A 17,107-nucleotide genomic window follows, 5' to 3' on the forward strand; every position below is an offset into this window, starting at 1 on the left:
AAGATAACATACAAATTCCTTGAAATGAGATACAAGGCTCTGACCATCTAACCCAGCACCTGCCTACCTTTCCAATCTCATCACTTTCTCATAACCACCCTCACCTTGCCAAATCCTTCTGCCTTAACCAAATGAAACCAGCTACTGAATAAGGAACCTCAAACTTGGCAACAAGAAAAATGCAAATAGTAAGGATAAATTAAAAGTACAGCACAGACAAAAAAAATAAAGGTCCGAGGCTTGCTGTACAATAGCATGGGAAGGAGGAAATGAAATCACTCTACTTCCCAGGATTCCCTTCCCAAGCTTTCTAAAAATGTAGAGCAGGAAGATTATCAAGAAGGGATGTGTGCTCCAGGGAAAATTAAGAAAATAGAAATATGAATATTTTAATCCAATTTTTAGAGTTGGCATTGCTGCAGTTAATTTAGAACTGGGTTTATGGTCAGCAAGTGGAGACATAGTACTGAATTCAGTACAATTGCAGTGACTGTTGGGCTACCTTCCTTCCCACAAGAATCCTAACAATCAAAATTTCACATCAGCCTAAGACCATGGTCGGCAAACTGTGGCTCAAGAACCATATGCAGCTCTTTGGCCCCTTGAGTGTGGCTCTTCCACAAATACCATGGCCTGGGCGAGTCTATTTTGAAGAAGTGGCATTAGAAGTTTAAGTTTAGAGGGTGGGAACCAAGATGGCGGCATAGTTAAACAACTAATCTGCTGCCTCACACAACAATTTCAAAAACACAACTAAAAGACAAAAACGTCTACCACCCAGAACCACGGGAAAGCTGGCTGAGTGGAAGATTTACAGCTGAGAAGAGAAAGGAGCACAATCGCTGAAAAGCTGAGGTACGGAGGCACGCGAATCGGGCGGCGGGCGGCTGGGTGCGCGGCTTTTCTTCAACCTGCAGGGAGTCAAGCTCCCGATCACTCTGAAATCCAGTTTCTGGGGACACTCGGGGGACCCAGGCACCTACGGGGAGAAGCTGGACTCTCGGCCATTGGGTCAGAAAGTGAGAGTGACTTTTTTGCAGAGGTGCGCCCAGCAATCATTGTTTACTGCGCTGGAGCGCGGGGCGCAGGGACTTGGAAACGTGGAAAGGCAGAGACTGCTGACGGCAGCCATTGCCATTGGCCACGCCCCAGCCTAGTGACGCCCTGAGACCCCGCCCTGCCCTGAGGCCCCGCCCCGCACATCCTACAAACCCGCCCAGGCTCCACTCAGCGGCTTTTGCATATAAATGGCCTGTTCTGTGGCAGCTTAACCAACTACAGCTCCAGACTGCTCCAAAACCGCCCAAGCAAAGGAGGAGAAAACTAGCCCTTGCTGTAGCTCCTGCTGGGGAACACACAGTACACAAGGGTACACCAAGAGTGTCCACCTCAGGTAACTGGGAGGCTGACCCGTTGAACCAATAGGACACCTAGTACACAAAACTACCCTACCAACTTAGGGAAGCAGAGAATATGAGAAGGCAAGGAAACAGATCACAAACCAAAGAAATGGAGGAGAACAAGCGACTGGACATAGAATTCAAAACCACGGTTATAAGGTTTTTCAAGAATTTCATGGAAAAGGCCGATAAATTCAATGAGACCCTTGAGGATATGAAAAAGGACCAACTAGAAATTAAACATACACTGACTGAGATAAAAAATATTATTCAGAGACCCAAAAGCAGACTAGAGGATTGCAAGAATCAACTCAAAGATTTGGAATACAAAGAGGCCAAGGACACTCCTCCAGAGAAGCATGAAGTGAAGAGAATTCAGAAAGTTGAAGATAGTGTAAGAAGTCTCTGGGACAACTTCAAGCGAACCAACATCAGAATTATGGGGGTACCAGAAGAAGAGAGAGAGCAAGATGCTGAAAACCTATTTGAAGAAATAATGAACGAAAACTTCCCCCACCTGATGAAAGAAATAGACTTACGAGTCCAGGAAGCGCACAGAACCCCAAACAAAAGGGATCCAAAGAGGACCACACCAAGACACATCATAATTAAAATGCCAAGAGCAAAAGACAAAGAGAGAATCTTACGAGCAGCAAGAGAAAAACAGTTAGTTACCTACAAGGGAGCTCCCATACGATTATCAGCTAATTTCTCAACAGAAACCATGCAGGCCAGACGGGAGTGGCAAGAAATATTCAAAGTGTTGAATAGCAGGAACCTACAACCAAGACTACTCTACCCAGCAAAGTTATCATTCAGAATTGAAGGGCAGATAAAGAGCTTCACAGATAAGAAAAAGCTAAAGGAGTTCATCACCACCAAACCAGCATTATATGAAATGCTGAAAGGTATTCTTTAAAAAGAGGAAAAAGAAGAAGAAAGATAAAAATTATGAACAACAAATACATATCTATCAACAAGTGAATCTAAAAGTCAAGTGAATTAAAAATCTGAGGAACAGAATAAACTGGTGAACTTAATAGAATCAGAGGCATAGAATGGGAGTGGATTGATAATTCTCAGGGGGAAAGGGGTGTCTGTGTGGGGAGTATGGGAAGAGACTGGACAAAAATCATACACCTATGGATAAGGACAGCGGGGTGGGGGGAGGTAAGGGAAGAGGGGGGGGTAGGAACTGGGTGGTGGGAAGATATGTGGGGAAAAAGGAGAAACAATTGTAATCTGAACAATAAAGATTCATTAAATTAAAAAAAAAAAGAAGTTTAAGTTTAAAAAATTTGGCTCTCAAAAGAAATTTCAATCGTTGTACTGTTGATATTTGGCTCTGTTGACCAATGAGTTTGCCGACCACTGACCTAAGGTAACCTGCGCCCATCTTCATACCTTAAAACCGGAACAGGTGAAATCAATATTCTCTGCCATTTTGTATTCCATTAAAACTCTAAATAAAAAGTATGTGCCATTAACTATATTTAAATAAAATCTGTTGTGAGAGAACAATTTTATTAGGTATGAACACTTACTGCTCCCTAGCATCCATACCGATCCACAAGACACTCAGTGATCAAAAACTTCTATTAAATTACTGTTTAATTTAACTCAGTTCTCCCTTCTTTCTCTTCCCCTTCAAAAAAATGAGGGAGAATAACACAAATATAACTCTAGTCTTTAATTTATCCTAATTTATCTTCATATTAGATACTCCCTACAGTTCAAACATTTAAGCCAACTTGGCAAAACTTAGCTGAGGGGTTGGGCTTGGGGGAGACCTCTCTCCATATCTAAATTTCATCTCTTCCAATATTTTCAGTTATCCTTTAATCTATGTTCAACTGCTTCCTCTCAATAGGATGGCTCACCCCTACATTTCAAGTCCCAGTCATCTTTAAAATGCACACAAGCAAATAAAAACAAAAACATTCATTCAACCATATAACACCCTCAAGCTTCTATCAGCCCCAGCTCTCTTTTTTTCTCCTTTCCTTCTATCCACTTCTCCACCTGCCCCCCACCCTCTACCCTAGATCAAGCTGCTAATATTTCTCACATGTAAATTGCAATAGCCTTTTTACTGGTCTTCTGACCAGCTCCCCAATCTATTCTTCATGATAAACCAGAATAGGGAGTTTTTCAAAATACAAACCTGCTCATGTCAGATTTGATTAATGAAAAAACAAATGTATATTAAGTTTGATTTATGCTCTAAGTAATCAAAGAGCATATTTTAGGTCTTTGAAAATTAAAAAACAACAACTTGGGAATGGACAATGAATGACTGGTGAAATGATTTATGGGACAGAAATTGCAAAGATGGATAAATTCTCACCATCTAGATAAATGACTGCTAAAGAAGAAGGGGAGTCCGACCAGCATGGCTCAGTGGTTGGGCATCGACCTATGAACCAGGAGGTCAGGGTTCAGTTCCTGGTCAGGGCACATGCTCAGGTTTTGGGCTCAATCCCCAGTGCGGAGCATGCAGGAGGCAGCCGATCAATGATTCTCATCATTGATGTTTCTCTCTCTCTCTCTCTCTCTCTCTCTCTCTCTCTCTCTCTCTCTCTCTCTCTCTCTCCCCTGTCCCTTCCTCTCTGAAATCATAAAATATTTTTTTTAAAAAAAGGCAGCAAACTTAAAACCAGCAGTACCTATTGACATTTTTTTATCACCCAGAGATTACAGGATTTTTATGATTTCTAGTCTAACATTTAAGTCTTTAATCCACTTTGAGTTTATTCTTGTGAATGGTATAAGAAGGTGGTCTAGTTTCTCTTTTTTTTTTTTTTTGCATCTGTCCAATTTTCCCCGAACCATTTATTGAATAGATTATCTTTACCCAATTGTATGTTTTTGCCTTTTTGTCAAAAATTAGTTGACTATAGAGGCGTGGATTTATTTCTGAGTTCTCTTCTGTTCCATTGTCTGTTTTTATGCCAGTACCATGCATACATGCTGTTTTTATTATTATTTTTTAAAATTTCTTTGATTAAGGTGTCACATATTTGTCTTCATCCCCCCATTCCCATCCCCCACCCCTCCCCACGGATGCCCCCACCCCCCTGTTGTCCTTAACCTTTGGTTAGGCTTGTATGCATGCACACAAGTCCTTTGGTTGATCTCTCCCCACTCCCCCACCTTCCCCTATCCTCCTTCTGAGGCCCAATAGTCCGATCGATGCCTCCTTGTTTCTGGGTCTGTTCATGTTCATCAGTCTATGTTGTTCATCATTTCCCCTAGATGAGTGAGATCATGTGTAACTAGAAATATACTTATAAGAACCAAATGTGAGACGAGCAATAATAGTTATGCTGACAGGCAAATGAATCAGTCTGTAGTAAGTTTCTTTCTGGACCAACAGTTCTTTTGAGACCCAATTTCAATGTCCACCAGTTCCTTATGTGTACATGTCGGCACTGACTTTTCAGCTCTGGATGGTGGACAAATGGTGGTAATGCAGGTCCGACTCCCTCTGGTTTGGTCTCACCCGGACCCAGGGGCGCGGCCTCACCCGGACCCGGGACCCAGCCTCACCCGGATCCAGGGGCACATGGCCTCAACTGGACCCGGGATCCAGCTTCACCCGGACCCAGGGGCGTGCGGCCTCACCTGGACCCGGGACCCAGCCTCACCCAGATCCAGGGGCGCACGGCCTCATCCGGACCCGGGATCCAGCTTCACCCAGACCCCGGGGCGCGTGGCCTCTCCCGGACCCAGGGGCGCACGGCCTCATCCGGACCCGGGATCCAGCTTCACCCGGACCCAGGGGCACGCGGTCTCGCCCGGACCCGGGGGCGTGCGGCCTCACCCAGACCCAGGACCCAGCCTCACCTGGATCCAGGGGCGCACGGCCTCACCCGGACCCGGGATCCAGCTACACCCTGACCCAGGGGCGCATGGCCTCACCCGGACCCAGGGGTGTGTGGCCTTACCTGGACCCAGGGGCACGGCCTCACCCGGACCCAGGACCCAGCGGGGCTTCATCTTCTTGATCCCAATTCCTGTCGGTCAATTCCCTCTCAGCAATTCCTTTGGCCATTTTCTCAAAGCTCCGGGGCAGCTGCCGCGGAACTCGCTGGGCGGCGGTCTCGGCGAAGCTCCGGTGCACCCGGTGCACGGCGGCGGGCTGGTCCGAGGTCGCTGCGGCGGCACTCGGGTCTGCAGCGGCGACCAGTCACCAGGCAAGCGCACCTGGATCCAGGACCCAGCGGGGCCTCGTCTTCCCGATCCCAACTTCCATCGGTCAATTCCTTCTCAGCAATTCCTCCGGCCATTGTTCTGGATGGTGTCTGCTCTGTTTTCCAGTTGTAGTTTCAAAATTGTTGTGGTAGGCAACAATCAGGTGTCTGCCCTATGCCGCCATTTTGGTCCTCCAGAAGATTCTTAAGTAACCTTATAAATGTGGTTCTGAACACTGTGTCGTCCATTAGTTTACTTTCCTTCATTCCTTCTATTCATGACCTGCTTCGGTGTCTTCACCTTTTGGCTGCCTCCCTATAGCTCAGCTTCCCCAATCTCCCTAGGTGGTCTCTCTTGATACCCCCCTTTGTGGGCTGAGTGCAAAGTCTGGGTGTTGTTAAGCCTTGATTGCTGTTGGTACACTGGGAGGATTTGACCTCCAGTCCAATTGGCTGTGAGGATCAGCTGTGTCTATGCTGGGAGACAGCCTTATTCAACTAGACTTGCAAAATTGTAAAAGCCTCTGTGCTCAGCTTGGATGGGGCGGAGTTTCAGGGTGGAGCCTACAGCCTTGGCTTCCCCTCAGCCCCACCCTATGAGGTTCCTGTGTCTGTGTCCCTCTGTACTCCCTGCAAACACCTCTGGAGAGAAAAGCGCCCTGGAGTTTCGCCCGCTGCCAAACAGTCTAGTCTATCCCCCAATGAATGTGGATTCCCAGATTCTCGCCCAGAACTGGGTTTCAGTGTAGTCGGAACTGGGGCTCACCGCAGTCTGGCGCTTTTGTCTCCTTCCCGCCAGGGCAATTCAGCGGCACAGTCAACAGACCATCCTCTGCGTGCATTCCCGTGCACGCCTCCGGTGCTCTGCCTTTCGCCGCTTCTCTGCATTTCCGCCTTACAGCCCAGATTCCCCCAGTATGAGCCTGGCTTTCCAGGGTCTTGCCCAGAACTGGGGTTAAGTGCAGTCGGAACTGGGGTTCAGCACGGTCCGGAGCCCCTGTCTCCTCCCCGCCAGGGCAATTCAGTGGCACAGGCAACAGTCCGTCCTCTGCACGCATTCACGTGCGCGCCTCCGGAGCTCTGCCTTTCGCCGCTCCTCTGTGTTTCCGCCCCACAGCCCAGATTCCCCCAGCATGAGCCTGGCTTCCCAGGGTTTCGCCCGGAACTGGGGTTCAGTGCAGTCGGAGCTGGGGTTCAGCGCAATCTGGAGCTTTTATCTCCTTCCTGCTAGAGAACGCCGGCCAGGCCGTCAGCCGCCCCTTCCTCTCCGGCTCCGTCCTCCCCGCACGCGTGCGTGCTCGTGTCTCCGCCCGTGTCTCCGTACCTCAGGCTTTTACGGCTCCTCTGATTTTCCTTGTGGTTTTCTCTTTCCTTCTAGTTGTGGGCATTTCAGTCATCCAGCTTTCCTGTGGTTCTGGATGATGTCCGTTTTGACTTTTAGTTGTATTTTTGAAATTGTTGTGCCAGGCTGTAGGTTAGGTGTTTAACCTATGCCGCCATCTTGGTTTCTCCTGTTTTGATTATTATAGCCTTATAGTAGTTTGAAATCAGAGAGAATGATTCCTCCAACTTTGTTCGTCTTCCTCAAGATTGCTGTGGCTATACAGGGTCTTTTGTGGCTCCATATAAACTTTGGAATATTTGTTCTAGTTTCATGAAATACACCATTGGTATCTTGATAGGAACTGTGTTGAATTCATAGATTGCTTTGGGTAGTATAAACATTTTAATGATGGTAATTCTTTCTATACATGAACATGGTACATGCTTCCACTTATTTGTATCTTCTTCAATTTCTTTCTTCAGTGTCTTATAATTTTCCAACTATAGGCTATTTACATCCTTGGTTAAATTTATTCCTAGGTGGGGTTTTTTTATGCAATTGTAAATGGGATTGTTTCCTTAGTTTCCCTTTCTGAGAGCTCATTATTGGTGTATAAAAATGCAACTGATTTTTGGATATTTATTTTGTATCCTGCTACTTTACTGAATTCACTTATCTTTAGGGTTCTCTATATATAGTATCATGTCATCTGCTCCTTTAATATATTAAACTAGAGACCCGGTGCACGAAATTCGTGCACAGAGGGGGGTTGTCCCTCAGCCCAGCCTGTACCCTCTCCAAAATGGGACCCCTCAAGGGATCGGGCCTACACGGGCAGTCGGACATCCCTCTCACAATCCAGGACTGCTGGCTCCCAACTGCTTGCCTGCCTGCCTTCCTGATTGCCCCTAACCGCTTCTGCCTGCCAGCCTGTTTGCCCCCAACTTCCCTCCTCTGCCGGCCTGGTCACCCCTAACTGCCCTCTCCTGCAGGGCTGATCACCTCCAATTGCCCTCCCTTGCAGGCTTGGTCCCTCTCAACTGCCCTCCCTTGCAGGCCAGGTGCCTCCCAACTGCCCTCTCCTGCTGGCCATCTTGTGGTGGCCATCTTGTGTCCACATGGGGGCAGGATCTTTGACCACATGGGGGCAGCTATATTGTGTGTTGGAGTGATGGTCATTATCATGAGAATTGTTCCTGAACCATTATTCCCCCCACAATTGCCCTCCCCTGCAGGCCTGGGTCCCCCCCCTACTGCCATCCTCTGCTGGCCTGGTCACCCCTAACTGCCCTTCCCTGCTGGCCTGATCACCCACAACTGCCCTCCCCTGCTGGCCATCTTGTGGCAGCCATCTTGTGTCCACATGGGGGTGGCCATCTGTGTGTTGGAGTGATGGTCAATTTGCATATTACCTCTTTATTATATAGGATGTTTTTAAATCTTTGTTAGAGTTTACATTAAAATACTTTTGTCCTGACAATTAGCCTTAGATCTTTTTTTTCTCTGAAGCAAAAACAGGTTTATTTACTCAACCAAGACTCTTTCAAGTATCTGAATATCTCATACTTCCCTTTAGCCTTCCGTAGATGGAAACCTACTGAGTAATTTAAACTTCAATTATTCTTCCTAGGACTTGATTCCACACTCATGACTATTCTGACTTCTCTGAGCACATTCTACTTTGTTCAAACAACTCTTTAAATATGTACTTGGCATACCTGTGGGATAGATCAGAACAGAATACTGTACTTTCATTTTTTTTAAATGATCACTAATTTCATTAATCCAATATATATTTGTCAGAAACTATATCACACTGGTGAATCATATTAAGAAAATGTCCAATAAATTTATTGAATCTGCATTCAGCACTACTAAATATTAATTGTACTCCCAAAAGAAGCCACACAAAAACTTTGTTTTGGTAATATCAGTCAGAGTTTACTTTCAAAATTTTTCACAGTCACCATCTCCATTATGATTATTGTTAGACTCATGGGACCAAAATAAAACTGTGTTCAAATACTAGTTTGGTAAAAAATACCCCACTCCCATTAGCAGCCCTCCCCTTATATCTGCCTGAGAGCTTTCACTGGCCATAGAAGATGCTCAACCTAGATAAAAGGTTTTCTAAATAACTTAAGAGTGTTGATCCAAAGCACCCTGACAATCGATCCTACATAAAAACAACTGTCTCAAAAAGAATAATGGATGTGTTTTAAGGTACAGTTTGAACCTTGTTAAGATTAACAAGAAATTATTAAGAGAGTTGTGCCAATCTGAACTAAAAGGAACTGAGACATTTCAAAATGAAGGGAGGTTTTGGGCTCCCAACTTTCAACAAGTAGGAAGCTGACTGAAAATGCTACTCAGCTGCAAACAGGGGTCATTTATGACAGAGAAAAATGACTTCTCAGAAGGTGGAGCCAAAAGCAGAAGAAAGTAACAGATTAAGGAAAGACTTCCAGGTAGTAGAACTGGTACCTAATGAAAAAGACTCATTGCCCCTGAAGTAGGGGGCAATAAATACAGGAACCTGGCTGGATTTCAGACTTGCTATGGACCAGCAATCGTGCCTCCCGCTCCTCCCCTATTTGAATAGAAGTGTGTGTGTATTGAGGTTATCCTGCAACTGTTTCACCATTTGATTCTGGGTATATCTTTCCAGTTCTTAGGTCTGTATCAAGAGGGACACAGCTGCTCTGATCAAGAAGTGGAATCTAATCCTCCCCACTCCTTTTTTTAATCTGGGCTAGCTTTGTGGTTTGTTTTGACTAACAGAATGTAGCTAAAGTGAAATGACTCAAGTCAGCTCTTACCCTCATGGAACAATGTGGCCACTATGTAAACCACCTAAACTATTCCTAGTAGAGAGGCCACATGAAAGAGAACCAACTGCTGCCCCACTGACAGTCCCAGGTAAATGCGAGATACTTTAATGAGGACATCTTAAACCAGTGGTCGGAAAACTCAGTCAACAGAGCCAAACATCAACAGTACAACGATTGAAATTTCTTTTGAGAGCCGAAAACCGACTTCTGCGCAGGGGCCACAAAGTTTCAATCGCACTGTATGTGTGTGCCCGCACGTGGTATTTTGTGGAAGAGCCACACTCAAGGGGCCAAAGAGCCGCAGGTGGCTTGTGAGCCGCAGTTTGCCGACCACTTTCTTAAACAATCTAGCCTCAGTGAAGGGACTAGATCAGCAATTTTCAACCTTCGTCATCTCATGGCACCCATAAACTAATTACTAAAATTCTACAGCACACACATACACACATAAAAAAAATTATATTTTTTGCCAATCTGACAAAAACAGGTATAATTTTGATTTACTACTACTACTACTAATAATAATAATAATAATAGTAATTACCTCCCCTTTTTGCTCCAAAGTGACTTTTTAAAAAATGAGGTGCCTATACTTGTATATAAGGATTTCTGGTACCAAGAATTAACAAATCAGATGCAACCTTACTATGGGACATGACCAATAAGATGCAATTCTATTATATGACCTATACATTTATGGTTCAAGACAGGGCATTCATGCTAGAGGGCTATTGTTGTGTTGGCTGTTGTCATTTTTTTATGTGACAATCTAAGGGAAAAGGGGTCAGTGCCTCTGACTAAATAGTCAGGTATTGCATATTTTAAAAACTCTTATGGCACACTGGTTGAAAATTGCTGAGCTAGATGATTGAAGCCACCTGAATGACTTCAGCCACTAACATTCAAAAGTAAACAAACTGACCAGCTAAGCAAAAGAATAGTGAGCAAATAATTGTTTTAAGCCACTGCATTTTGGGATTATTTGTTATACAGTGACAGATAACTGAGACAGTGGTAAATAATAATGCATCCTAATTTGATGACATATAATCAGCACAATACATGCTTTTTAAAAACATCAACCTAAGAAAAAAAGTGGGAACTTACAGTTGATCTGAATGTAAAATACCATAGACCATAACTACTACTATCACAAGGTCCATGTTAATGTAGAAAAATAAAAGTTTGCAATGTTAAGACTATTACAGAAGAAATCCTCAAAATCCTTTCCTAATGCTAAACTATCTCCAATCTTAAAATTTAAATGGGTAAGGGAGGAGTGACATCAACTTAATGTAAATGAAAACAAAATGGATAACATCTTTGAATTATGGGTCACTTTTTAATGACAAGGTTTTCAATTTTCAACTTCAACTAAATTCTTAGAATACTTTCAAAATTACTGTAACTTAAAAGATAACATAAATAAGAATGCTGAGTAGTAGACGTGTTTAAGAGATAAAGTACAATTAATTTTTGAGGCCAAAACAAAATGGACATTGTGCTCCATTTTAATAGAGTTACTTAATTAGAGAGGAAGCATATGCAGTGACAAAGCATTAGAATTCAGACAACTTGGAATTAGTCTAGCAGGGTGACTCAGGGCAAATCACTTCATTATTTTTGGCCTTAATTCCTCTACTATGACCTGCCAAAAAACTACTATTAGCACTCTAGAAGAGTCAAAAGGAACATGAACTTCACCAAATTAATAAGCTAAGAATAATATAGTTATATATAATTAAATACAATTCCTTGAATTACTATTAATACTACTTTTTATTATCAGATTAAAGCCATCATGCATTGAGTACTTATTACATGCTAAATGTATGTTCATCTAATCCTATTAACAATCCTATGGAGAAGGTAATGGTACCATTATCCTATTTTACAGAATAGTAAACTGAGATGTAGAGTGGCTAACTTTCCAAGGTCTCATGGTTAGTTAGTGACAAAGCCAAGATCAAATGCACCAAATACAAAACAAGAATTCCAGTGTGGAAAATGCAACCAAATAGAGTGCCATCGGTAGTGGACTTGGAATCAGGAGATCTAAGTTCTAATGCCAATTCTGCACTACCTACACCTGGATATAACACAATGAGCAAACCCTGGTCAGTGTGGCTCAGTGGTTGGAGCATGGATCTGTGCACTAAAGGGTCTTGATTTCGATTCCAGTCAAGGGCACCTACCTGGGTTGCATCCCGGAACCAGTAAAGGCCAATGCTGTCCGAAACCAATCAATACGTCTCTCTCACATCGATGTTTCTTTCTCTTTCTCCCTCCCCTTCTCCCTCCCCTTTTCCCTCAATGGGAAAAATATCCTCGGGTGAGGATTTAAAAAAAACAACAATGAGCAAGTTGCAAGTTAGCAATAGAAATCAAAAGGTTCTTAATCTAGAAGAAATTAGGATCGTTGTCAAATGTAAAATAGCATGTATCTGGGCTTTTTATCATACACAGAAAAAGCTCTAACTAAATACATTTTAAGATTTTCCTTTCCCAACTTTGAAATTTTTATTCTATTTTAAGAAACTGTTATTTCTAAAATGAATTTTCTAACACAATCAATTAGCACATTAGTACCGTATACTAAATCATATTAGGAGACATGAAAATTTTCTGGCCACTTACTGTTCCCTCCTTTGAACAAGTTACACCCATTCTGACTTGTACTCATACACTCTTGCACTTACTTACAAGATTCTATATTACTGATCTCTCCTCTGGTTATTAAACTCTCTCATTTTATTTCACCTTCCAAGCATGTTTGCTGCCATGTTAGACTCATATCCTTTAAAACAGAAATGTTTAATAGTTGTTGAAAGAATGAATAACTGAAAAGAATAAAGAACATTCAGCAATTATTCAATAAATACATGGACTATACAGAAAATATTTTTCCTCTCTAGCTTTAAAACCACATTTTACTCAAGATTGGATTATCAAAAACAACCATATAATAATCTTTTTTTTTTCAGATTACTACACATTTCCAGTTATTCCAAGTTTCTTGATGCACAATGAAAATTAATCAAAGGCCATAAACTCATTAACGGAACCTCTCACAACTGCTAAAATAAAGCAGTCAATCAAAAAATGAACTGAATCCAGCAAATAACTTTACAACAGCTAATAAAATCAAGTAAACCACTGTCACATTATCTAAAGACATTATCCTCAGAAATTATTTTCATGACATGGCTCAAATGAAGATGTGACAAAAAGTGTTCCTAACATAAAAGTGAAGCAAAAGATATATTTAAAAACTCTGAAAAACCAACGGAAATCAAGTAGCTTTTAATCAAGAAGAAATTAGGTAGTTGCCAAATATAAAATACACCATATATTTTGAAAATATGAACTTTATTTTACAATATTGAAAATATTAACATATTTGAAAAGAAAGATGATTATAAAGTACTACAAAGATGGATCTAGAAACTTTTTATATTTAGGTAGAGAGGACCAGAAATGCTATTTCAAAAATCTCATTTACATAGAAAGAAGGTAAAAATGAAGGAAGAAGGAATATGCTATAGATGTTAAGTTTGACTTTGAAAGAGGAAGGGCAGCTGGAAACAAATGTAAAGATAAAGGGTCAGATGCACTGTGCTGTGACTGTCAATAAAAACAGGGAAAGACCATAAACAGGAACATGTGTGCAATCAGGTCTTCTTTAGGCCTAAATTATCCATCCCTCGAAATATTTTATGAACCTGAATAAAAATTATCCTCTGGGTGCATCCACTTACAAAGAACAAAAAGTTTATGATTTTATGCCACAATCAATGAGTATTTAAAACTATTTTGGAGGTTAGAATTAGTACAGAAACCTTATGTGTGGCAGAAGAGGAAAGGGTCATGGCAACACCAGATGTCACAAAAGAGCATTCTGGGCTAAGAAGACGACAATGTCGCGCAATAGCAAGAACACCAGCTATAGGAGGCAGGGGGAGGTGCAGTAAGGTATAGGGGGGATAAATGGTGATGGAAGACGACTTGCCTTGGAGTGGTGAACACACAATACAGTGTACAGATGACGTGTTGCAGAATTGTGCACCTGAAACCTGTATAATTTTGTTAACCTCTGTCACCCCAATAAATTCAATAAAAGAAAAAGTTTAATAAAAGAGAACCAGATATATAAAATAAGCTATGAAATGGAATGACCAAATAGAAAACCGATAGCCACACTGTCAGACACTGAAAAACAGCGTTAATGAATTAAGTGAATTAGGAAAATCTAACAGGTTAACATACCTTAAAATAACACCCATTTGGCAAGTTACGAAAAATCTCTTTAGAATTTCTATGACTAAATAATGAGATTTTCCACAACATGGAATGATAGAACACTAAATACTACACTTCTGAGTGAGAAAAATCTCCTTAAAATGCAACCATAGCACCTGTAAAAACCTGAAAAGTTCCATGCCAGTTGTACAGAATTTTCTCAAGTGAAATCAGAGGCAAAGCATAGTGACTGGGTCTATTCTGTTTATACAGAGTGCGTCCAATTGTCAATTATAACCAGGATCATCTAACCCAATCCTCCATCAAATTATCAGGCTAAAAAAATCAAAATTGGGGTATTTTTTTCCTCTTCCAGATTCTTAATAAGAGATAAAACCAGGAGTAAAAAAGAAGAAATGGTAAGCTCAACAAACCAGAAGTGGCACTTACGTGACCACAAATTAAAGTTACTATTTCATTTTGTGAAGACTACGAATTAAGGTTACCATACTGCATCTGTCCAGGGGAAATGAAGAAACCACTTCAACCAACATGTGGAAACCACTTTCACGTACTGAGCGAGCGGGGCTCCCTATCAAACCCGGTGTACTTCTCAAGAGCTACTTGTTTGGATACTGCATCCCTTCAAGCGCAGATAATGAACTCCTCGGCCTCCTTCCTCGGCCCGTCTCGGAGCCAAACCCTTCCAAGGCTGTGGCTGGTAAATAAGGTCTAGTCTCCAAGAAGGAAAGCAGCTCACGTGGGAAACGGGATCCTGATAACAGCCCAGAGCACCGGTGACGCACCAGGAGCCTGGAAAATATCCCGTCGCTTCCCTTCCTAAGAGGAGCGAGGTTAGGAAGGCGGTCGTCCACGTGCACTCACTCTTCTTTTACAGGTGCGTTCGGGTTTAACTTGGACATCAGACCCTCCCCCGCAGCCTAAATGTGGAGAGAGGGGTGGCCGCGCAACACAAGTGTATCTGAGCGCAACCCAAGTTTAAGAAATAAAAATACCACTTTTTTTTTTTTTTTTTTTAAATCGCAGCGTCCTCGGCGCCCTCACCTCTTCTACACACCTCAGCCATCACTCCAGGCAGAGCTCTGCGCCGCCGCCCCGGGTCCCCATGACAACCCCACCGGAGGGCCAGCCTCCCTCCCGCTCCGCCGCCGGCGCCCGGGCCAGGCCGGGCCAGCCAAGCTTGCCTGGCAGGTGACACCTCCACCTGCCCAGCGCTCCCACTCGGCCCGCTCCCGAGAGGAGGGCCGGGAGCCCTCGGGCGCTCGGGCCCACTCCCGGGGGGAGGGCATGACGCTCCTCAGTCGCGGACGTGGGGAAGGGGGTCCGGACGCGGAGCTGAAGGGGTTCCGCTCCGACCCCCCACCCCCCACCCCCCAAACCAGTGCCGCGGGGGCCCGGGCGCGAACCCCAGAAGGAGTGCGGCGGCCCGGAGCCCCAGTCTAGGCGGCCGAGGGGAGCAGAGGGGCGGGCGCGGTGGGCGCGAAGGAACTTGTCTGTTTGCACAAACAATGACTCCTTGCGGCGGCGGGGGAGGCTGTGGGGACGACGCTCACCTTGAAGGGGTTATTGAGGTCCGGGTCGGCAAACGGGTTACTGTCGAAATCCGACATCTCTCTCGCGCGCTCCGCGTCACCCACCCGACCCAGGCGCAGAGAAAGAGACGAGGCGAGGACGCCGCCCCCCTGCGCGCTCACGTCGCCGCCGCCGCGCCGAGCAGATCCGGGTACAGCTGCTGGGCCACCCAGCCGGCCGCGCCACTGAGCATGCCCCGTGCGCCGGCTCCCGGCCGCGCCGCCGCTCCCGTTCGCCGTCCCGTTCCTCGGGGAAATCCCGCGCTCCGGGCTTTGGCTACAACTGAATAGGGGCGGAGGAAGCCTGGAGCTGGGACTCCAGAGCTGCTAAATCCGCCCTGCAGTCCTTGGGCCCGACTGAGATTCTGCAGCTCGTCTTTTTTTTTTTTTTTTTTTATAACATGGATATTTTATTTATTTATATTTTTAACATATGTTTATTGATTTCAGAGAGGAAGGGAGAGATGGAAACATCGATGATGAAAGAGAATCACTGATTGGCTGCCTCCTGCACGCCCCCAACTGGGGGGGATCCAGCCCGCAACCCCTGCAGGTGCTCCCCGACCGCATCTCATTTTGAGCAGCAACTGGTTTAGGTGGACTTGATTGTGTTGTCATCGATTTAAAACGGGCCACATGGGATTTGGAGAAGAGGTGGGAATATGTCCGCTGACCCCTCGGCCCCAGGTTGGGAAGGTAGCCTGGGACGCGGGCTACACACCTGGGAGCTAGTGGCTATTGAACCACACTGATTTACAGCTGCTGACGGGGAGGCGTGCGGAAGGGAGACGCTCTGCAGCAGTCTCCACACCCACTGTCCTAGAGGCCCGGCTAATGAAGTCTGGCACACCCAGCCTCCCGTCTTCCGGCCCCTCTAGGTTGCTGCCAAATCGGAGATCAGCCGCGGAGCTACTGATCCGGATTGGCTCCGCAGAGGTTTGGGTCCAGCCCCAGCTCCCACCCTCTGGAATCTGCAAAATGGCTACTTCGGAAATGGGGGGAAGGGGGGGTGGGGGAGGCGCACAAGTCGAGAGATCAAGTTAATATTAGTGGACAACAAAAAGATGCCGTTTTGTTGACTTTCAAGTATTTGGGCACAAAATATACACCTCTGGTTTTTCCCTATTCCCTCCCCCAACACCAGGGATGAGATTACTGAAAAAAATGGGCTTGCGTAAGGAATTTATTTGAACGATTCGTTACCTTACCCCTGAACTAAGGGTATCTCTTTCCTCTACTTTCATCTTCCTTCTGCCCTAACAGAAAAGCACTTAGCAGATGAAGCTACAAAGAGCCAGAATTATCTTCACTTGGTAGGTGCGGAAGATTTGGAAGTTGCCTTGGCCTTTTGAAGGCTTGTGTGTGCTATGCAAAGTCAGCTGGGAAACACTTTCTCCCTGCTGTGAAAACAAAAATCACATTTTGCTGTGATCTGTCTTTGGCGGATGCAGGTTAGGGTATATGACAAGCTGCTTCTGGGCAGCCGACTAGGAGTGTCGACTAATAACTAACAACAGACAGGGATGAG

General features: G+C 44.5%; 1 protein-coding gene across 4 annotated transcripts in view; it reads right to left on the reverse strand.

The window, feature by feature from the left end:
* SCAMP1 (secretory carrier membrane protein 1) overlaps window positions 1-15,809 on the reverse strand; it is a 113,016-nt gene extending 97,207 nt beyond the window's left edge. For 2 of the 4 annotated variants that reach the window (XM_054715132.1, XM_008161968.3), the window contains exon 1: window positions 15,562-15,809. In XM_054715132.1, the coding sequence (XP_054571107.1) occupies window positions 15,562-15,618 (57 nt within the window). In that variant the 5' untranslated portion in view covers window positions 15,619-15,809. The remainder of the gene's footprint in view (window positions 1-15,561) is intronic. The other 2 variants (XM_054715133.1, XM_008161967.3) reach the window with 1 other exon arrangement.
* Between the last annotated feature and the right edge of the window lie 1,298 nt (window positions 15,810-17,107).

The sequence above is a fragment of the Eptesicus fuscus genome, chromosome 4, assembly GCF_027574615.1.
Source record: "Eptesicus fuscus isolate TK198812 chromosome 4, DD_ASM_mEF_20220401, whole genome shotgun sequence".
NCBI classification, from domain to species: domain Eukaryota; kingdom Metazoa; phylum Chordata; class Mammalia; order Chiroptera; family Vespertilionidae; genus Eptesicus; species Eptesicus fuscus.